At 44.0% G+C, this 22,736-nt stretch overlaps 1 protein-coding gene across 4 annotated transcripts in view; it reads left to right on the forward strand.

Annotated features, from left to right (window-relative positions):
- Nucleotides 1-22,736, forward strand: part of Rps6kc1 (ribosomal protein S6 kinase C1) — a 160,692-nt gene that overhangs the window by 121,262 nt on the left and 16,694 nt on the right. For 3 of the 4 annotated variants that reach the window (XM_036202277.1, XM_036202280.1, XM_036202278.1), the window contains 2 exons: nt 4,802-6,352; nt 6,624-6,713. In XM_036202277.1, coding sequence (XP_036058170.1) covers nt 4,802-6,352; nt 6,624-6,713 — 1,641 coding nt within the window. The remainder of the gene's footprint in view (nt 1-4,801; nt 6,353-6,623; nt 6,714-22,736) is intronic. The other variant, XM_036202279.1, reaches the window with a different exon arrangement.

The following is a 22,736-nucleotide window of genomic DNA, read 5'->3' on the forward strand; positions in this document are numbered from 1 at the left end:
ATCAGTTATGTGCTTGATGTGCTATAATGATCAATAGTTTGGATGTTCTCTGTATTTGAGATTTAATGAACAACAGTTGTTTTAAGTTAATGTTGTTATAATAATATTGATGTTTGGTATATTAGTTTGTTAGGGTTGGTCTTAATTCTGAAGAAAGCATAACACACTCAGAGTTGTAGGAATGATGTGTTCTGGTTTTGTAATTCATGGTTTAGCAGTGCAGGAGAGGATGTGATCTGCACTGAGCTCTTCCACACAGAATGCTAGGTTGAATTGGTCCCAGAGTGAAGCTGGAGGAGCCCAGACAGCTTCTTCCCCTCCTGGAAACCCAGTTTTTATAATTCATGTTAGGGAACTTGTGTGAGCCCAGAAGGTTCCAAAAAGAAAGCGCCGACAGTCACATTTAAGATTGTTACCCAATAGTGAAAACAATGGAAATTAAACAGGATGGCATGATGGTTAATAAAATGGTAATTGCTAATGTCTGGTACAGGCAGCTTGCTGAAGGAGGTGCTGTGTTGTCCATTGTGTATGGAAGGGATTTTGGCAGAGCAGCGTAGCAGCCCACACACAAACCTTAGAAATACTCATGCTCTCTAGTCAGCTGCCAGGTGCATGGTGGTGACCTCAGGGCCTGCGTACCAGCTAGAGGAGGGTCTTCTCATCTACCTGCCAGTTCCAGGCTAGCCTAGGCTGCAGGAGACCTTTCTCAAAAAGCCCTTGCTCTTACTCGATGGAGCCATCCTTCTTGACTGAGCACTCTCACAAAGTGGTTTATTATTTTAAATAATTCTTACAGCAAAGACTGGAGACTGTACTCCACTAACAAAGGAGTGTTTAACTGTGTTATAAACCTACTGTGTATGCGGCCATGCTGAACACTCATTTCAACTCATTTTCTCATGAAAATGTTTATATGATACTATGTTAATTATGAGTAAAAGCTTGAAAATAAAGGAATGGTTAGGAGTGTCTGTCATTGGTGGTAAGAGTATGGATGGTATTAGGGTTTTGTGCCTTCTGTTTTTCTTACTCTCTTTGGCATTTGCTAAGAATCTTACAGTAAAACCATATATGAGTTATAACATAGGAAGAGCCAATGACCCCCTACATATAACACAGTTTGTACTTACATTTTCACCAAAAGCTTTTGAAAAACATTATAAAGATGTCATACATTTATAGCTCAGTTTAATAAATTTTTATTAAGTGTGTTTTATGTAATAGGTAGAATTCTCTGCCTGTAGTTATGAAGCCCTTGCTGTCTCTGAAAGGACACTTCAAGGACAGTGTCTTACTCACTGTTTTATTACTGTGAAGGGACACCATGACCATGGAAACTCAACTCTTATAGAGGAAAGCATTTACCTGGGGGCTGGCTTACAGTTTGAGAGGTTAGTCCATTGTCATCATGGTGGAGAGCATGGTGTCATGCATGGTGCTGTAGCAGTAGCTGAGAGTTACATCCTGATCCACAGGCAGCTGGGGAAGAGGGGGAGAGAGAGAGAGAGAGAGAGAGAGAGAGAGAGAGAGAGAGAGAGAGAGACAGAGAGAGAGAGACAGAGAGACAGAGACAGAGAGACAGAGACAGAGAGACAGAGACAGAGACACACAGACACTGACCGATCCCTGGCCTAGTGTGGGCTTATGAAACCTCAAAATCATCCCCAGTGACACACTTCTTCCAACAAGACCACACCTCTTGATCCTTCTAATCCTTCTCAAACAGTTCCACTCCCTGATGACTAAGCATTCAAATATATGAGCCTCTGGGAGCTGTTTTTATTCAAACCACCACATTCTACTTGCTACCCCCCCCCCAATAGGCTTGTAGCCATATCATCATGCAAAAATGCATTCAGTCCAACTTCAAAAGTCCCCATAGTCTACCAGGATCTGCTTACAAGTCCAAAGTCTCTTTTGAGACTCATGCAATCTCTTAACTTTAATCCTCTGTAAAATCAAAATAAAAAAGCAGATGACATACTTCCCACATACAGTGGCACCGAATATACATCCAAAAGGGAGGAAAGGAGGCACAGTGAGGAAACACTGTACTAAGACGACCTAAACCCAGCTGGGCAAACTCCAAACTCTGCGTCTCCATGTCTGATGTCAAAGCACTCTTCAGATCTCCAACTCCTTTCAGCTTTGTTGATGGCAACACACTTCTGTATGAGCTAGTTCTACACCTGGTCTGCAGCTCCCTTGGCAGGTATACCACGGCTCTGGCATCTCCAACATCTTGAAGTCTCCAATGAAACCCAGGCTTCACCTTCACAGCTTCACACAGTGGTTACTGTTGTCAAAGGATTGTGGCAATCAGTTGAAAGTCAAGGTAGATCCTTAAATGTTAGTGTACTTAGAGGGAACTCTGAAGCCCTGAACATACTCTAAAGACAACAGGAGACATGAAGGGCTACACATTGTCTGTACTCCCACCAAAGTGGGAGAAACTTACTGCATGGGGGGGGGGGGAAGAGAGAGAGAGAGAGAGAGAGAGAGAGAGAGAGAGAGAGAGAGAGAGAGAGAGAGAGGTGCGAGGCGCGAGGCTTTGGGACTGACACAGTGACAGTTACAGCCTGCACTGCTCTTCATGCTGGGGGCAGGGCAAGGTGATTTGTGGTTTCACTGAAGTCCTTGAATTGTGAAGTAGAAACTTCCTGGGTGGGTTTGGTGGCCAATGGCTCATGATTATTTGCTTTGATCTAGCTCCTTTGGTATATGATGCCCAACAGCAAATGAAAACTGGTCTGAAAATTCACCCTCTTCATCTAAGAAGAGAGGCTTATTTTAACTCATTCTTTTAAAAAATTTATTTCTTGCGTATGTGGATGTGCACATCATGATGTGCATGCAGAGATCAGAGGACAGTTTGCAGAAGTTGATTCTCTCCTTCCTATAACATGAATCTTAAAAGTTCTTAATTTAAAAAAAAACAAAAAAAAAAAACCAAACACAACAACAACAACCCAGAGCCAGGTATTGGGGTGAATGCTGGAAGATCAGAGAAGCAGAACAAGCCACAGTCACCTCACCTTGCCAGTTCCTCAGCTGATCCTGTTTCCTCAGACTGGAAGTATGTGAGTCCTCATTCAGAATGGATCTCAGCTGAACTGCTTGTCGAAAGCCTGAAGCTTAACCAGCCTAGTTCCTGGTTTTCACGCCTTATATACCTTTCTGCTTTCTGCCCTCACTTCCTAGAATTAAAGGCTCACTTCTTGGGACTAAAGGCGTGTGTCATCATGCCTGGCTGTTTCCAATGTGGCCTTGAACTCAGAGATCCAGACAGATTTCTGCCTCTGGAATGCTAGGATTAAAGGTGTGAGTGCCACCATTTTCTAGCCTCTATATCTAGTGGCTGTTCTGTTCTCTGACCCCAGATAAGTTTATTAGGGTGCACAATATTTTGGGGAACACAATACCACCACATTTTCCCTTTTTTGTTTAAAATTTAAAAAAAGCATATAACTATACAAGAAAAACTATATCCAATAAGTATATACAATATATACAGTCAAGAATTACATTAACAGATGTCTAGTCCATTAACATTTGACAGATACAGACAAAAAACTTCATTATATACATTAACAATGTCTAGTACAGTAATATTTGATAAACTCAGACAAAAAATTTTCATTACTAATCCTATTTAAAACAAGTAGTTCCTTTTTAAAGTAGATTCAGTAATCTACCTTTTATCTTATCTTATCCATAGTCTTTCTTTTTTCTTTACTGAGTAGATTCAAAAGTCTACCTTTTATCTTATCACCTTCCCCTTATGTGGGTCCCTGGGATCGAATTCAGGTCGTTAGACTTGGCAGCAAGCTGAACCATCTCCCTTGTCCTTAGCCCCTCTTTCATTTCCCAGGTTTTGAAGCTGGTTCTGTCTTGGTAGAGTGTGCATTTGCAGCTCCACTTCTTGAGACTTTGGCACTAGATTTAATGAATTTTTCTTTTGATATGATTTTTAATCATTAAATGTTTAATCCATTATGGTTTCTATGATTTTTTAAAATGTAGATTCTAGTTAGAAAACCTCTCTGAGTTTTTAAATGCTTAAAATAAGAAATCTATAGTAAAGCCACTATCTAGCCAGCATTGTAGGTGGTATATTGGGTTCATTCGTGCTCACTTGGTGTCTGTGGTCTTAGTTTAGTTCTGTGACATCAGTGGGCTCTGGGCCCAAAGGTGTGTATCAGAACACATTGTCAGGGAATTCTTACCTCGGTGGTTCGCCTTACTAAGAGCTGCCTAGCTAGTCTTCCCCAGTAGTTGTATCTGTTCTGACAAAGCGTGCGGCATGTACTAGGGGCAGAAGATGGGAAAATAAATCAATGTGTCACTTATGAAGGCTTCATTATGTAGCTTCCAGATCCCCACTCCAGTTCTGGACTGGGCATTTTCAGAATGGGGTGATGTTGTTGATCCCTTACTATAGTATATACTTTTAAGTAGCACATATATCTCTGGTTGACAAATTTTGACCTCAGCAGAAGACTAAACAACATTTAACTTAAAGATTTTAGTTATGTGAGGATTACAACGAATTCCTTTCACAGGAAGAAACAGCACCAGGAGATGCATGTGTATCGTACTCATGGTAGTACTTAGCAGTAGTAAACTCTAGAGGAGAGTGTCACATTGTATTGCATATAATTGTCTGAAAACACATTGGATCTTTGATATTAATGAATTTATTGACTTATTTGTTTTTGGATATATATATATATATATAAAAGTGACTTAAGTATCTACCAATTTGGAGATCTTAATTCTTCGTTGTACTTGTTCACAGGTGGCAAACTCTGGTCATATATCAGTAAATTTCTAAACAGAAGTTCTCAAGAAAGCTTTGACATTAAGGAAACGAAACCTTCCTTGCCTCATCATGTTTACCTGAAGCAGCCAAGCGCTAGTCCTCAGGACAGCAGCAGCTTTGAGTCCAGAGGGAGCGACATGGGGGGCATGTTAAAGGTCCTGCCGCTGAAGACTAGCCTCACCCCAAGTTCTCAAGAGGATAGCAACCAGGAAGACGACGAGGACGAGGGGCGGGATGGTTCTCCCAAATGGCCAGATTCAGGCTCCAGTTCAGAGGAGGAGTGTACGGCTGGCTACCTAACACTATGCAATGAGTATGGGCAGGAAAAAATTGACCTGGGGTCCTTGAATGAGGAGTCTATCATGCAGCCTGGAGGGGAGAGAGCTGACACCCAGGCTATTCTCAGCTTCCCAGCACCCCTTGTTACTGACAGTCTGAGCCCTAGCACCCAGCTCAAGTTCTTCCCTGGAGATGAGGACCTAGAAGTAGCTTGTTCCCCTCAGACATCCGATTCCCTCACTATGTCCAAAAACAGCCCTATGGAGTTCTTTAGAATCGACAGTAAGGACAGCACAAGTGAGCTCCTGGCACTGGATTTTGGCGAGAAATTGCACAGTCTGAAACCAGAACCTTTGAAAGTGCTCTTTACCCTTGCAGATGGAGACAGAGAAAGCAAGGGAGAGACAGCAGCTCAGGACTCCATCAGCCGGGGCTCAGATGACTCCGTCCCAGTTATCTCATTTAAAGAAGCTGCTTTTGAAGATGTCAGTGGTGCTGAGGAAGGAAGGCCCGACCTTCTGGTAAACCTACCTGGTGAACTGCAGGCAGCCAAAGAGGCCTCAGCAGTGGGTCCTACTGAGTTCTCACAGGCCAGTGTAGGCAGGCTGGAGAGCCAACTGTTGGAAGCCCCGGATGTGTTATGCCTCAGGCTGAGTCCCGAACAGTACCATGGCCTAGGAAAAGAAGGCCCGGAGGAACTGAGTGACCCCACTACATCCTTGCCCTGTGGTGTGACCCCAAAGCAACATGCTCAGGCAGATCTCGGGGTGTTATTCACAGCTGCTGTTGATCACGGTAGCTCAGGAGACCAGTTTCCCAGCTCCTATCCAGAGTCTGAAGGGCTGGCACAAGTGGAGGCAGTGGTCACTGCACATGACACAGGAGAAAGCCTGTGCCACATTTCTAGTCCACGCCCAGGTGCCACGGGGCACCGTGCACACACCGACACTGCCACAGTGGAGGAAGTGTTACTGTTCACAGAGCAGGCTAAAGAGGAACCGAGCTCTCTATTTCAGAGAGACTCTGAGACCAAGGAGCAAAGCGTGCTCGCCCTAGGAGGAGACAAGGAAATTCATCAAATTTTTGAGGATCTTGATAAGAAATTAGCAGTGAGCTCCAGGTTCTTCATCCCAGAGGGCTGTGTTCAGAGATGGGCAGCTGAAATGGTGGTAGCCCTTGACGCCTTGCACAGAGAGGGGATTGTGTGCCGCGATCTGAACCCAAACAACATCTTATTGAATGATGGAGGTCAGGAACTTTCGCAAATGCATTTCTTTTTATTCGCTGTTGCTTCCAATTAACTGAGTAGGCGTTTTATCTTGTAATTAGTATCTTCATTTCCTGTCTAGAGCTTCATTATCAGTGCGGCAAATTCACCCCCAGTAATAGCTTCTAGTACTTAATGATGCCATTATTCTTAATGATACTGTTTTTAGCTACAAAAGGAGTAATTACAGTTCGCTTCTGCAGAAAATGGAAGAGAAAAATGTTTTGATTTCTCCTGTCGTTTTGTTTTTAGGACACATTCAGCTAACGTATTTTAGCAGGTGGAGTGAGGTTGAAGATTCCTGTGACAGCGATGCCATAGCGAGAATGTACTGTGCCCCAGGTTAGAGCAATCTCCTCAAATGCTCCACTTGAAAAGGTGCCTCGGTGGCTCTTACTTCTCTGTACAAGTTGTGTTTTTTCCTGGCAGTTTACGTATGTGTTGGGGCTGCTTATCCGTCCTTTCTGCCCTCCAAAGAAGAAAAGTAGGGGATTAAACTGTATGTGGCCCAAAGGGTGTGTGTGTGTGTGTGTGTGTGTGTGTGTGTGTGTGTACTTACTGCCCTTGTTAAAAGCATTTATGTGTCTCTGGAAACTCATTGAATTCTTTGAAGTGTCTTAAGCAAGGCCTTATGTCCCCTGAGCCTCTTCACATGGGTGAACTTTATTAAGTTTTATTAAGATGTCAGTGAAATTCCCAAGGCTATCAGTGGGTAAAACGTGCTCTTTCGATGCAGTGTGCCTTCAGGGATGAACTATCCTGGAAGTTGTGAACGCATTTTAAGACATTCTATATTTGAGAGCATAATAAACCTGTTTCCCCCCACTTTAAAATGGCCCATGTAGCCAAACACTTGAGTCAAGTCTCTCTTGCCCTTACTGCCTGCTCATTATTTTTTAACATTACAGATGTGTTACTGTGGCCATTCGGGCCTCTGTAGGCAGCCATAGCTAAGGCTGAAGGTTGGATATGAGTTACTCTTGTCAGTGCAGGCGGGCTCTGTTTTAATCCACAGCTTTCTCTCCTAACCTGAGCACTGAGTTTCATAGACTCGCAGTTTATCCATTGCTCACCTACTGACTGACAGGTGTCTCCACCGATGGAGCAGACAGGATTCAGTCGGTGCATAGTCTAGTTTGTACTAGCTCACTGTCATGTCCTGTTAACCTTGTTTAGCTCAGCTTCATAGGAAATGATAATTAAGAATGAAAGAACTTTATTATTTTTAGGGAAACCTTCATTGTTAAGAGTGACTGGTCTGAGAAAAGGCAAAATTTCAACCCATAATGCACATCCTCAAGCTTTGTACCCCAAGCAACCGCTTGGGACTGATACTGTTTATGTAGTTAATGGAGTAACAACAACAAAATGTAGTGAAATCACTTGATCTTGCTTTCATAGGCACCACTTTCTAATTTGGTACCAGCTAGCATGAATATGTTTATTAATTACAATGAATTTGGAAGTTTTAGAGTCTGCCTTAAGTTTGGGAGATCCTGTGAGTAAAGTGTGATTTGTCCTGAAGTGGGGTCCAGTGTGTTGTGAGGATCAGAGCTGGATGCTGTTGCTGCCTGCTCAGCTCTGGCTTCTATTCCGAAAGGGCTGTTGGGCTATTTTTCCATCTAAGCACATCAAGGCTGCTCTACTTTAGCATCTGAGAGCTCTGTATAATGGGCTGAAACTATTCCGCATGAACTCCCAGTTTCATGTACTGACTCACTATGTTTACCCGTTTCCAATTCCTAACTTCATTTCTCTGGGAACACCTCTGCTCGACTTTAGCCAGCAGGTGGCAGTGCACCATTAATGGTGTCTCTCCTCTCTGAAGCTCTCTTCCAGGTTGTTGTCCTTCATGGTGTTTGGGGGAAAAATCCAGCCAAACTGTAGTCCAGAGAGAGGCTTTGTTGTAATTGTTTGCATGAAAGAATTGCACCTTCCAGCTGCTTAGTTGCTCGGTGCATGAGCAGCAGGGAAGTCCCTCCAACCCTTGGGCAGATCAACTTCAGCAACAAGGAGAAACAAATCGGGAATGGCCTTCCCAAAGAGTGGTTCTCGCCTTCCAGCTAACATGACCTCAGACCTAGAGAGGTAGGGCCTCCTCTGTGATCCTAAGGGAGAGTTGGGAAGCCTCGCTTAGAACTGCATAGCAGCACTGCCTGTGAGTAGGTAGTCTTCCTTCTCATTGGGAGAGAGCAGTGGTAATGGGCCAGTATTTCATGTGTAGTGACCACAAGGCAGTAAGTAAATAGTCCTCAGGCAGTAAGTTCCCTCCCACTTCCCAACTCTGACCTGAGCACTGACTGCTGCCTCAGTCACTGGAGCTGGAGCAGAGGTCAGAGGGTGAGGAGGAGTTTTGCCCTCTGCTTATACAGCTCCCCTGCCCCTCCCCGCTCTGGGAATCCTTAGCACCTGTTTGTCCAAAACCATCACCCACCTGCCTGTACTTTATACCATCAGTGTACCCTTTTATCTTGTGGGTGGTGTGCCTTGATATTTTGAGGAAAATTTCCAGTAACAGATTCGATTTACATGGACAGAAACTTGAGCAAATGCCAGACTAGCAGGGGGGCCATTATTCTGTTCTATAAATAAGTTTAGACCAGAAAACACTCACAGAAACCTGGGAACCAACATGTTTTGGTCTAATTGAGGGGGAAAGCAAGATAGATTAATTTTGAAGTGCAAATGATCACCTTCTGTTATTTAAGACTCGCTGCTGCCGACTTTGTGATCTTAGATTGAAAGCCACAACCCTCCAGCCATGTGTGCTGCTAAGGTAGTTCAGGGTTCCCAAGAACTTAAAAAAAGAAAAAGATGCCCTTTCACCTAAAGAAAACAGATCCAACAACACAAAGGCAGAAACGTGGCGCGCTCTCTGTCTGCGGCTGTGGAAAAGCCAGCCAGCCCTTCAGTGGCTGCAGCTGCAGACCCATCCAGAGGTCTGAGAGTCGGAATTCATGCTTCAGACTGAGCCCTGTTTTCAGAGGTCAGGCGTCTGTTCAGGTGTGTCTTGTTCCTTCTGTTATCTAGCGAGGTTTTATTAAACAAACACCACTCATGGTAAATGGGTTCCTTTCGTACCACAGACACTCGGGGTGGAGGGAGGAAAGAAGAAAGCAGAGAGAGATGTGCCAGGTAGGCAGAGGGTAGGCAGCACTGAGTGGGACCCTAGCACTGTCTTCTCTGCATGCACTTCCTCCCTCGGGAGCTCCTGGACACACTGGGAGATGTGGAGCAGAAGCCAGGGCGCTGCTCACCTTTCTCCAGAGCACTTGCTTGTAGCAACTCTGAGTTTATTTTTATTGTTATAGAAACCACAAGTTCACCAATTTTTTGGCCCAAGGATTTGAAACATTTCTTCACTTGGTAGCATAGACTGAATTTTTGTTATGGCATTTTTAGTGTAATAGCAAAGTAAAATATGGTGTTGGGGGCTATGTTAATGTTTTCTTAGCAGTCTTGACTTACTGTCAAAGGGAGCTAGGAACAGAACTTACACTCTTACCCTGTGAAATACAGAGACTGAAAATTGAGTGGACAGGCTGGTACAAGGATCAGGGTTAGCCACATGTTAGTCACTAAACTGATATCACTCACATTCCCAGCATACCCTTAAACAAGTCCCTGGGCATCTTCACTGTTATTTTCCACCCCACTACGAGACTTTAATTGTAAATATTTCAAATGTATCCTGGTATTTCCTGCAGAATTATCAGCCTGGAGAATGCACAGGTGAGTGTGTGTGTGAATTGAAGGTCTCCATAGTCCTCACTGCAGCCCATCTCCACGCTCCCAGACAGCAAATGACAGCTTGGCTTCCTCGGTCAGGCAGCTTCACACCTGAAAACAGCTCACAGCTGCCGGTGGAGAGTGAAACACAGAAAACTCACATTGAAGAGTGACTGCAAAATTCAGTGTGGAGCATGACACTTCTGGGCTTCTGTTCCATGCTCCCCCAGCCCACTGCAGAGTCCATAAATATATTTGAGTAGTCTCCCTTGACCTTCTCTGTAAGAGCCTTTCCCCTCCGTTTCTTTCTTGGTAAGCGTGGTACTCAGCAGTATAGTTAGGTATTTGCTAGGAGTCAACCCAAGGATGGTTTAAGAGTGTGAGACTGTCAGATGCTGTTATATCAAAGACTTAGATGCCTTGAGCATCACTAACCCCAGACCTGTCATCAACTCACTGCATGGCCTCAGACAGGTTTTTTAAGACCTTCCAGTACTCAACGTAATAGTAGTAAGTAGATTTGTTGAGTGGAAATAAATCACCTGTGTCAGTCACATGACACCCTTCCTATACAAAATTTAGTCAGAATTCAAGTTCTTCTAGTGCAGAATCCCACCTAACAGTACAGTTAAAAGAATTATTTTTCTTGGAAGACTTTTAAAACTATATATTTTTACTCTTTTGTATATAAACTATTTACTGTGGAAATGAGGGACTTACTGAAAACATTTTAATTAGAGGAAGAAACCAGACACTTTTGAATGCACCAAAAGTTGAGTGTGTGATTCTCAGCAACAATAAGAATTATTTAAAGAAGTGAGGTTTATTTAAATATGAGATTTAAGAGTCCTAGAGTGATGTCAGCAGGCAAGAACATAGTAATAAATAAAGCTGTGTATTCAGAAGTCGTGAGGACATAAGCAGGAATGTAATTGTGGCCTTGGAGTCTTTTCCTCTCCTGGAGAAAGTAATGGATGGCATGGCTGAGCTGTGTTTGTGGCTAAGATGCTGTGCTGAACTGAGGGTATTGGTAGACTTTCCCCTTGAGCAAAACTTGATCAGTAGGTACCTGGTACATGGGTATTTTTTTTATTTTTCTGGACTGATCAGCAAGTGTCTTCCGTCCTTTGCCTGAGTTCTTGCTGTAAAGCCAATTTATTTCTTTCAAGGAGAGTAAACTGTCAAATTTCCAGAAAAGGGTGGGAATTTCACACTTGTTCTCCACCACATGACAAAGCCAAAGGCGCGTCAGGTCAGAGGGCTTTCCTGTCTAGGTGAGGAAGCCCTTCTGCTGCTGGGGAGGAAGAGAGTGAGGGTAGGTGGGCTTGAGGGGCTGGTGCCCTGGGATCGCTCCCAGGCCCAGATAGGAAGGGCCTTGGAGCCTCATGTACCCTGACTTGGTCTGCCACCTTCACCGGGTTAAGATCCCAATGTCTTGATGTCACACTTCTCATGTGGGCCACCGTGTGGCTTGTCTCTAGAGTGAGAATGAGATGGGGGACACTGAAGAGCTTAGCTCCTGCCATTTGGTGTCGTAGGACTGTACATGTTTGTGCATCATAAGAAACGTGTCAGCTGCTAGAATTAGGAAATGTATAAGGGTGGCCGATAGGTAGTGTTCATGCAGGAACGTGAAACACGCTGCCTGTTTTCGTACACTTGCAGACACCGCCTGGAATTCCGTGGTGAGGGCGGCTTTAATCTGCTTCCTGTTGCTGTAATTGAGAAAGTCAGCACACAGAAGAGAGAGTTTATTTTGGCTTTTAGTTAGGAGGTTCTAGCGCAGGCTTAGTTGGCCTTGTTTCTGTATATCAGGGCAAGAGTGTGTGGGGTCAGAAGCTCCCCTCATGCTTGGATCCTACAATCCTCTTTAAGGACATGCCCCCAGTGACCTAAAGACTTCCTGCTAGACCTCAATTCTTAAAAGTTCCTTGGCCTCCTGTAGGGTCAAGCTGGGGACTCCAGCACCCAGACCCGTAGGGAGTTTAATATCCAGACTTTGGATCTTTAAGAGGAGGTTAATTTAGCCTGGTATTTTTGCCACCCCCTTACTTTCTGATCTGATGCATGTTTTGTTTTCGGAGGACAGGTCCTGGAAAGTAGTACCTGCAAAGTGATGCTTCTTATCTTGGTGCTGGAGTTGAGGCAACTGGCTGCAGCATGGTGCTGCTCTAAAGAAGGAAGGGCCTTTCCTTTGCCTCTGATATTTAGCAGAGAAGATAGAATGCTGAATCTTGGAGTGTGTGTACATGTGCATGAGTGTGTAGGTGTGTGTGCATGTATACATGAGTGTGTGCTTGTCTGGTGTGTTCCTCTATTGCTTTTCACATTATTTTTGAGTCATTCTTTCAGTGAATGTGGAACTTGCTGTTAGGCTAGAGTGCCTGGCTAGGGATCCCATGGGTCTTTTCCTGTTTCTGGCCCTTGCTGCCCCCATGATTTTGATGGGTTTGGAGTTGGAACTGAGGTCCTCATATTTGTGCAGAAAACACTGTACCCACTGAGCAACCCTGCTGGCCTAGAATGCTGAATCTTAAGCATTAAGTTCCTAAGCCTTTGAGTAGCTTCTTTCATTTAAACCATATTCTTATTTCCTATAAAATCTTGTCTGTCTCAGTCTCCATGCCACACTGAAGGCTTATTCCTTCTAAGCAGTTCTTCACAAATATTCCCTTCAGATAACATCTGGGAATGCTAAGGTTTTCAAAAGTGAATGGTGGTGAGGCCAATGGCGCTGTAGAAGCTCTGTTAACAGCAGAGCATGCTGCTCTGGCCTGCCTAGCCCGGCAGCAGAGCATTGGGAAGAGCGCTGTGCCTGTCATTCTGTTTCCAGTTGGCCTTTTTCTCATCCATCAGCCGTAATAGCTTTGGTCGGGGAGCACTGTGACACCCGATGGCCATTCAGAGTGTAGTTGCTGTGAGGTGATCAGTGGAGAATGGAGCATGCTGGTGGTTTTCTTCTGTTAGAAATGTGAGCTGAGGGAGGAAGCAAGATTGTGTAGCACTAGGAACTATCATCATAATTGGTCACCCAGAGGCCACATGGCACTTACCTGCTCCTTATTTCATCTCCCAAGAAAATGGCTTGTACTGACACCTATAAACTCCTTGAAGAAGTAATTCTTGGCCCCAGAATGCTGATCAAAGTGTTTTGACTCCAGTTGTGCAGATAATTCAGGAAAGTTTAGAACATGGTTGTCAGGTGAGTAGGAGAGGCCTAGCCTGAGCCAGCCAGTGTGGCCTGTGGTCCTATGCTGCTCCCTACTCCACAGCAGCCCCTGGGGGCAGATCACCCAGTCACTTAAGACCAGCTGAATTAGGAGAGGAGGCAGAAAGCAGATTGGAGTTCAAGGTGAGTTCAGAGCAGGCCTGTGTAAGTGGAGGAGGGCTGTGTGAGGTGGAGGAGGGCTGTGTGAGGTGGAGGAGGGCTGTGGTGTGAGGTGGAGGAGGGCTGTGTGAGGTGGAGGAGGGCTGTGGTGTGAGGTGGAGGACGGCTGTGCCTTGTTCCCTGGGAGGAAAGAGGGAGGCACAGCCACAGTGTCCATGGACAGAGCCATGTTCCTCTGCCTGGTGTGACAAATGGGCCTCAGCACAAGCCGTAGGGTAGTGCTGAAGAACTTGGGAAGTATGGAATGGCCAGTGGGGCAGACAGTGTTTCTGAAACAAGACAGAGAGAGCAAAATGTTCCTTTGAAAGGATAGGCTGGAAGTGGGTGTTCCTGTCTGTCTGTCTGTCTGTCTGTCTGTGTGCAAATTAAGATCTACTGTGGAGATATTATGATCACTTAGGCAGGTAAGTCTTACCTCATCAGATGAACTGGCTTTGAACCTGGGGCTCCTGTGAATAGCTGTGATTTTTCAGACTTAAGTTCTAGCTGCTAAAGCTTCTATCATTTTGTTTACAGTATTAGAGGGCCATGTGAACCTGTAATGAAGTGTGACTTTGAAGACTAGGGAATAGGGTGCAGCTCAGGAGCAGCCCTGGGCACAGTCAACATTGCAGGGTATAGGGTGCAGCTCGGGAGCGGCCCTGGGCACAGTCAACATTGCAGGGTATAGGGTGCAGCTCGGAGCGGCCCTGGGCAAGTCAACATTGCAGGGAATAGGGTGCAGCTTGGAGCGGCCCTGGGCACAGTCAACATTGCAGGGAATAGGGTGCAGCTCGGAGCGGCCCTGGGCACAGTCAACATTGCAGTTAAGTTTCACTCTCTTGTTGCAGTGGCTTCACTTGTCAAATTCTGTCTTGGTTGTGAAATCATCTCTAAGCTGGTCCTGGCAGCACTTGTAGCCCAGCACTTGGAAGGCTGAGACGGGAGGGTCATGAGTTCATGGTCAGCTAGACCTGGGCAAGGCTGTCTTAACTCCTAACACCCAAAGAAAAGATTTTCCTGTATCTAAAGTAATACCTGGAGCTTAGTTAGATAGTGTATCTGTCTATGATTTTGTTTTTGAAAACATTAAAACAACAACAACAACAACAAAATCTGACACCCATGGTCCCTGGAGAGCCAGTAGGTGTGAGTCTGTTAGTCACGACTTTCTCAGCCTTGGGTGCTGGGTCCTCATGCTGGGCAGGGCCAAGAACCTGGACTTCTCCCCAATGTCTCCCTCCTGCCTGGTGTTTGCCAACCTTTTTGCCTTTTCCAGGCCCATGGCACCTGCAGCAGGGCAACCACTGTGTCCCGTGGGGAACACTAGGAAGTCTCACTCCCCAGCTGAAGCCACTGTTAGCTGGCTGGTGCTGCAGTTAGCAACTGCCTGACCTCCATTTCTGACATCTCTAAGCTACCTTCCTCCTGCTAGTAAACTTCGAAGTCTACAAGGTGTAAAAGTGCAGAGGACTTGAGATAGATCATGGCGCTTAAAACAAACATCCTAGGATATTTGTAGGTGCTTTGGATGTCGTGAATAAATAGTGCTATAAGATGCAATTGGAATATGTATTCAAAAACATTTATTAAATGCCTCCTGTGTTCCAGGAACTCTGCCTGGGAGCCAGAAACAAAGACATAATTGGTATAATATTGACAGTTACTTTTGAAGTTATATCAAAGAAGACTACCCCAACAGAGGGCATATACAATTGGCCAACTAGGATGTTAATAGACCTTCATAGGCAGCTACTTGTATTTATAGAATGGAAATGCTCTGAGCTAACAAAAGACATGCTTAGCTGTCCCTCTTCCCACAGTTGAGCCCATATAATGTTGGACACAAAACTGCTTTCTTGGGTCTTTCTCTTTGCTCTTTAGTCCTCAGCTGTAGTGGAGACTAATGCTAAGCCCCTGCATAGAAAATCTTTACACACAGCAAGAGCTGGTAGAGAAATTGACTAGGATTTTGTAATTCTAGTCCCTTTCAATTAGCAACAGATGCTGCAGGGAGAGCTTGTCTGTGTGGGAGCGTGGGACTAATGCTTCCCAGCGCTAGCTGAGGGATGCTGCAGCAGGAGGAAGATGTTCTTCCCCAGGTTCACATGTCACTGATGACAGATGGTTTACTAAACCACCTTTCCTTACTATCTAAGTGCACCACTTATGCCTGGCTCCCTTGTAAGGACTTAAAATCTGGACTTTTTAAAATTTCACAAAATACTTAAAAATTTTAGGATAATTTGGATAGGCCAGCTTTTATCTTATCTCCACTGTTATAAGTATGTGCACAGTGCTTAATTTTAAGTTAATGAAAATTTGCCTTTATTTTTATGTTGTTTCTCTCTGATCCTAAAAGATAATATATTTTTCTTGGTTGTTTTTCCAAGAGTGAGTTTTAGCATCCTAAAGGGGGCTACGGAGATGAGATGGTTTAGTTGGTAAGGTGCGCACATGCAGGCATACACACAAGACACACACACAAGGTCAGACACTTAGTGTAGCATCACTGACATGCACACATGCAGGCATACATACATGACACATATGAAAGGTCAGACACTTAGTGTAGCCAACACTGACATGCACACACACATGTATATACACAAGGGCAGACAGTGTAGCCAATATTGATATGTACACACGTATGCATACACAAAAGGTCAGACATTTAAATAGTTTAGTCAGCACTGACATGCACACATGCAGGCATACATACCTGACATACACACAAGATCAGACATGTAGTGTAGCCAGCACTGACATGCACACACACATGCATATACACAAGGGCAGACAGTGTAGCCAACATTGACATGTACACACATATATACACACAAAAGGTCAGGCACTTACATAGTGTAGTCAGCACTGATATGTACACACTTATCAAACACAAAATCAGATACTTAGTTTTTGTTTTTGACAATTTGAAAAAAAGAGCATCCTGTAGCATCAGACAGCTCTGTTTCTCCTTTTCCCAGAGAGTACTTATGCTGTGATTTTAGTGTAGTGTGTGAGTCTGTGCCTGTAAATTGGTCCATATGTCTGATGTTTGTGATATCACTTATGAGACATTGTTGTGACGGTGTTGACTCACTGGAAGTGTTATTTAAAAACTTTACTTGCTACAATTTCTGCTTTTTCATTAAGTTTTATTTTTACCCCGGGAAAGAAAAGTAGTAAAATCTAGTAAGATTTTATGTATTTTTAAGAGTGTAGCTAAGAACAATCTAGCATCTTCATTTATCTACAGGTATGTAGATATGTGTCCCTTCTCTGTGCCCTTGGATGTTGTGATATTGTTTGTGTGTTTGTTTTTCAAGACAGTCTTACACTGTAGGCCAAGATGACTTGGAACTCACTGTGTAGCCTAGACTTTCTTCAAACTTGTGAATCATCCTGCTTCAAACTACCAAGGGTGGGAATTATAGGTGTGAGCTACCATGCCTCGATCTAGGAGGAATAGTTATCTTAAATTAAACTAGAATTTTTCTACATATAAAATTCTCTTAAAATTTTAAATTTACTGATTTCCTGCTGTTTCAGGAAAGCTAGTGAGGATACCATGCTGACAGGAGAGGTTATGAAATTTTTCCTTGAAGGCAGTTTAACATCTTTTAAAAGTAAGGCAAATTCTGAATTTGGGATATTGGAGGACCACAGTTGCTTAAAATACACAGCTGACTCATCTGTAAAGCTTTGTAGGAAGGTGGCTTTCATTCAAAGCTTGAGTGAGTTTAACCTGCATTTTCATGTTTTCTCAATTTTCAAGTATGGTTTCCAGCAGAGTTTTAGCTCTGTCACTGGTTTTATTTTTGTCTTGAGCCTTTGCTAACCCCTGAGTTCAAACTGCATTGCCTGGGGTTGCAGGCCTGGCCCATTAGGTGTACAGGTGGTGCTGGCTCTACATGCTGGAATTGTAGTTATGGCCCCAGTGTCTGCAGATCTCCTCAGGCCTGGGACGTGTACACTGGGCTTGGCTTCTTTGCCACTGGCTATGTGGCTAGAAACTGTATTTTTGGGTGGGTGGGTGGGCAGGGTCTCCTTTTGTAAACAGACAGGTGGTCCTTCCTTGAAGTGATGATCTTTCTGCTTCAGCCTCTGAGTGCTGGGATCATAGGCCTGCCACCACCACAGGCTCAGAAGTATGTCCATGCTCCTGTTCCTTTCTGTCTCAGGGGCTGCTGATTGTAGTTTTACCTTTGGACTCAGGTAAAACACAATCATTTGGAGCTGTGAGAAGGAGACTTAGAAGACCAGCAGTCACAGCCTAAGCAACTCACATTCTGTGTTTTAGCCTTGGGTTGTTGCACTGCTAAGACCATGACTTAGTTAAGCTTTCTATTGCTGTGAAGAGACACCATGACCATGGCAACTCTTATAAGGAAAACATTTAATTGTGACTCACTTACAGTTTCAGAGGTTCAGTCCATTGTCATCATGATGAGGGGCATGACAGCCTGCAGGCAGACATGGTGCTGGAGCTGAGGGTGCTACATCCTGCAGGCAAGAAGAAGTCAACTGACAGTCACACTGAGGGAATTCTGAGCAAAACAGATCTCAAAGTTGGCCACAGTGACACACTTCCTCTAACAAGGTCACACCTCCTAATAATGCCATTCCTTTTGGGGACTTTTTTTTTTTTTTTTTTTTTTTAATCAAACCACCACAGACCATATTATTTTTCTGAAAATGATCCTGGCTTGTTGAGAGTTCTTGAGACAGTCAACACTAGTAAGACAAAGGTGGCATCTCACACCTGATACTGTAGTCTTCGCTGTTCTATCCAAGTTTGTGTGTTCCCCTATGAAACATGGTGGTTTGAATCTTTAGTGGTAATTAGGATTCTGTACTGAAGTTAGGAACTAGAATGGGTTGTACTAAAATGAAATTCTGGAGTTTATTAACTGTTGGAACATGCTGGATGTCCTCATCATTTTCTTTTTTTTGGATGAGCTGAAATATAATTCAAGCTCTTCTATCTTTGCACCTTCCTTACACAGACCACCAGGGAGTTCTGAGGGGAGGAGGGGTGGCATGGTGGCTGGCTGCAGTGTGGGGGCAGGGAGGGGCTGAAGCACACGTGTGCACTGTGGCGCTATCCACTCCTTGGCATCCTAAGTTAATGGACGGAGGGAAGTTATGAGCACAGCTCATGAGCACTTTTGAAAGCACTTGCCCAGAAGATAGAATTAAAGCATAAAGGTGGAAGGAGTGGAAGGAACCAGTCTCCTCATCTTAGAGAAGTGCTCAGCCACAGAGCCAGGGCCCAGTCCTTTATCTCTTTCACACACAGGCAAAAACCTCTGAGTCTTAAATGCCACCATCTTGTCATGTTTTTGTGAGAAGAACCTAAGGAATTTTTTTTTTTTTTTTGAGGGAAGTGAGTTTTCGCTGGTCATTTTGCTCAGTTCTTGTGGTGAACAAGGACATTATCCAGCCTAGAAGTTGCAAAGACAGATGGAGTGGTGGTACTGGGGTACATGGGAGGTTAACCCCTTGGGGGTGCATAAGAAAACCATTTTGAAATCAGTAGAATGTCCTTTAACATGCTTCAAAGAATTTTAAATGGAGTTAGGTCTAAAGGGTTTCCCAGCTTCCCTGTTACACTGCTCTTGAAATAGTCTCACAGCTTTATGTGGCATTTCTTACATTCTCTACATTAAAATTTTAATTAATCTTGGGTTGGGGTTGGGGAGAGTGCTGCAGTGTGGGTAGGGTCTCCTATCCAGTGCTGCTCTCCACATGAGCCTCTGGCCGATACATCTGTCTCTTGTCTCATTATGGGAGTGCTGGGATTATGGATGTCAGCCACCACATCCAGCTTTCTTTTTAGAAATGTGAGTACCAGGCTCATGCAACCTTTACCTGCTGAGCCATCTCACTGGTCCACATTCTGTACTTGCAGTGAATGTATTAACTGTCTGATAGCTTTCTGTGTAAGTCACTGCCCATGCTTTATGCTGGAATTTTAATATTTTTAAGATTTGCAAGTAAAGCAGTTCTAGAGCAATGGGTTTGACAACCACAAAATCAGTTTCTTTTTAGCAGTGTAATTTTATCTTATATATTAAAAATTTTAATTTAGGAATAATTTTTTTCAAGGGTATTAAAAAGGCAACCAACATCATTCATTCTGATAATTAAGGGAGATACCTTGTTACAGCCTGTGAGAAAAGAGTTGAGTGAGAACTTAGCTCACTTGTTCTAATATCTCAGTCTCCAGCTGCTAGAAAGTTCTTCTTTATATCCTACCTACATGCAGAACTCTTTGTTATAGAGTAGACTCACCTGGGAAACCAGGTCTAATAGCTCAGCTCATGGTGTCAGCTTCACATTAATTAGACCCTGTTTGATACGAAGTCATTTTGAAGTGTTTCAAGCTGATTGTTGGATTTAAAACTTAATTTTCTCCCCATGGGAAAACGTGCATCACTTTACAGTTGTCCTCATGCCCCAGCCACTCAGGTCAAAAGCCCACACAATGCCTTTATACTTTTGCACACAGGTTCTCAGATGGCCGGCAGTCTCTTTAGGCCTCTTACGATTTGAATCTGGCATGTTCTCTGAGGCTGTGTGCTAAGGTGTGGTTGAGTGGCTGAGTTTGATGATCTTGTCTGTGAGTGACGCATTGATGGAGTGCTGACTTGGTATTATTTGGAGGTTGGGATCCTGGCAGAGGAAGTGGGTTGCTGAAGGCATGTAAAGGCAAGGTGTGGCTTGTCCTCAGCCCCTCTGTCTGTGTGCCCTGGTCTCCATGAGGTGAGAGCTTTGTTTCACTGTGTACTCCCGCCAGGGTGTGCTTCATTTAGGAGCCATAAGCAAGGAAGCTGGCCTGCCTAGACTGGAGACTACAAACCATGAGCTAAAGCAAGTTCTTCCTCCCTTGAGTGATGCCAGATATTTTGTCATAGCACTGAACACTAGTGTAAGACCCAGGTGCCTTTAAAGTATGGAGCTAGTTGTGTCTGAGAAATAAAGAGATCCAGGGGAAAGGAAGAGAAGTGGGCTGTGACAGGAGTGACAATCAAGGAAGGATGGAAGAAGAAATGAGGAATGACAGCAGCAGGCCCCAGGGCACACAAGAATGTCACCACAGTGTCTGTGCCTTGTACATCCTGGATGAGCTAGTGAACCCACAAAGGCGAGAAAGGAAGTTGGCTTTGAGGCTGCTGTGCTGCCATTACCCACTCACCATCCACAGCTGAAACAGCGATGGTAATTATCTACCTGTCAAACACCTGGTTGATGCAACCAGGGATTTCAAAGCGTTAATGTTGATGAATATCACTCTTGGAGGACTAGCTGGCTAAGTCCACAGCACAGAAAATGATATGCCTAGTCTGTCTCATGAAGTACCTGGGAATTTCCACCCAGGGATGTCTGATTGCAGAGATGTCCTTGTAAAATGTGTTACATTAATGGTGCAGGCCCACCTCAGCAAGCCTGCAAGTGGAGACGGGCATGGCTCCCAGTCTGGAGCTCCTCAGACATGTTGTGTGATCCTAAAAGGCATCTTTGAATGTCCACATTTGTGGGAGCCCAGCTGGGAGACTGGCTCCCACATTTTATGACAGGATACTCTTGAGGAGTGAGGGATAAGAGATAATAGAAGAGTAGAGGGGAGAGAGACAGATAGAAACACAGGATAGCCTCAGGAGAACCTGGAACATTATCCATCAGCCCCTTCTGTTTCTTGTAAAGGGCCTTTTATAGGAATGCCAAGGGGGTGGAGCAAAAGACCTCCCCCTAGCACAGCCAAGTGCAGACCCTTCCAGTCACCTAGTAACCACACACGTGGTCAAGCAATCCTCTAGTGCAGCCCTGCTGGGTAAAGCAAGCTCAGAACTCACTAGGAAACCTTTGTGGGCCTCCACAACTCCCCCTTTTTGATATAATACCCCCCCCCTCCAGGCCCTTCAGATAGACTGTGCCTGTCTTAGGTCATTCTTCTTGATTAATTTTATATACAGACATTCAGGAAGCTATCAAGAAGAAAGTTGCCTGTCTTTGGCCACCAGCCTCTGGCAAGAAGGGGTACAGAGCTAACTCAGCTCTGGCCCCAGTCCCTACAAAGAACTTGCAAGTAGTTACAGTGATCTTCACAGCTGCCACACCTCCCAATAAAGGAGTAGAGGATAGTAAAGATGGAACCACGTTTTTTGGAATGGGTCTAAGATGACTACAGCAGTCATAGCTGCACCAAGCCCTTTTCAAAACTTTCTCCTAACAGATGCTCAAAAAAATTTTCAAGAGACTACTTTGATTCCCAGGAAAAAGCAGTCATTTCAAAACACTTCAAAGTATCCACTCCAGTAAAAACAAACAAACAAAAAACAACAACCCATGCTAATTATAGAGACACTCAGCTGTTTAAGTAGCTCATATATACATGTGTTCTTATCACAGCAGTAGAATTTTTATACAAACTAACTTGATTGTGGAAGGCCTACCCCTTTCTGAACAGAAACAGAAGGAGTGGAATCTTTTAGGAAGAAGACAGAAACACTTTCTTTTTGGGGGTGGGGAGACTTTGAGACAGGGTTTCTCTATGTAGTTTTGGTGCCTGTCCTGGATCTTGCTCTGTAGACCAGGCTGGCCTTAAACTCACAGAGTTTAATTCACCTGGCTCTGTCTCCTGAGTGCTGTGATTAAAGGTGTGAGCCACCACCACCTGGCGCAGACACCTTTGCTTAAGTTTTCTAGGGGCCACTGAGACCATAAAATTATATTTTGAGCTATCATAAAAAGTATTCAGATAGGGGCTGGAGAGATGGCTCAGCGGTTAAGAGCACTGATTGGTCTTCCAGAGGACCTGGGTTCAATTCCCAGCACCCACATGGCAGCTTACAACTGTCTGTAACTCCAGTGCAGGCTAAAACACCAATGCACATGAAATAAAATAAATATTTAAAATAAAAAAGTATTCAAATATATCTGAAGATAAAAGAGTAATTAAAAACAATTCTAGTGTGAACATCAGTATACACTTTTTACAAACTTACATTCAACATTCACACTTTTTACATTCAGTATTTACACTTTTTACAAACTTATATTCAAAAGGAAGAACTCCCTTTACACTTTTTGCATATTTACAAGTAGCATGAATATCACTATACATATTTACACTTGTTTATAAACTTACATTATGCATTATTTACACTTTTTACAAACATATTCAAAAGGAAATTCTATAGGACTACTTTACAAACCTTACCAAACATTTATAAAGAATCTCTTAACAGAACTAACTTACATTC

The sequence above is a fragment of the Onychomys torridus genome, chromosome 11, assembly GCF_903995425.1.
Source record: "Onychomys torridus chromosome 11, mOncTor1.1, whole genome shotgun sequence".
Lineage (NCBI taxonomy): Eukaryota > Metazoa > Chordata > Mammalia > Rodentia > Cricetidae > Onychomys > Onychomys torridus.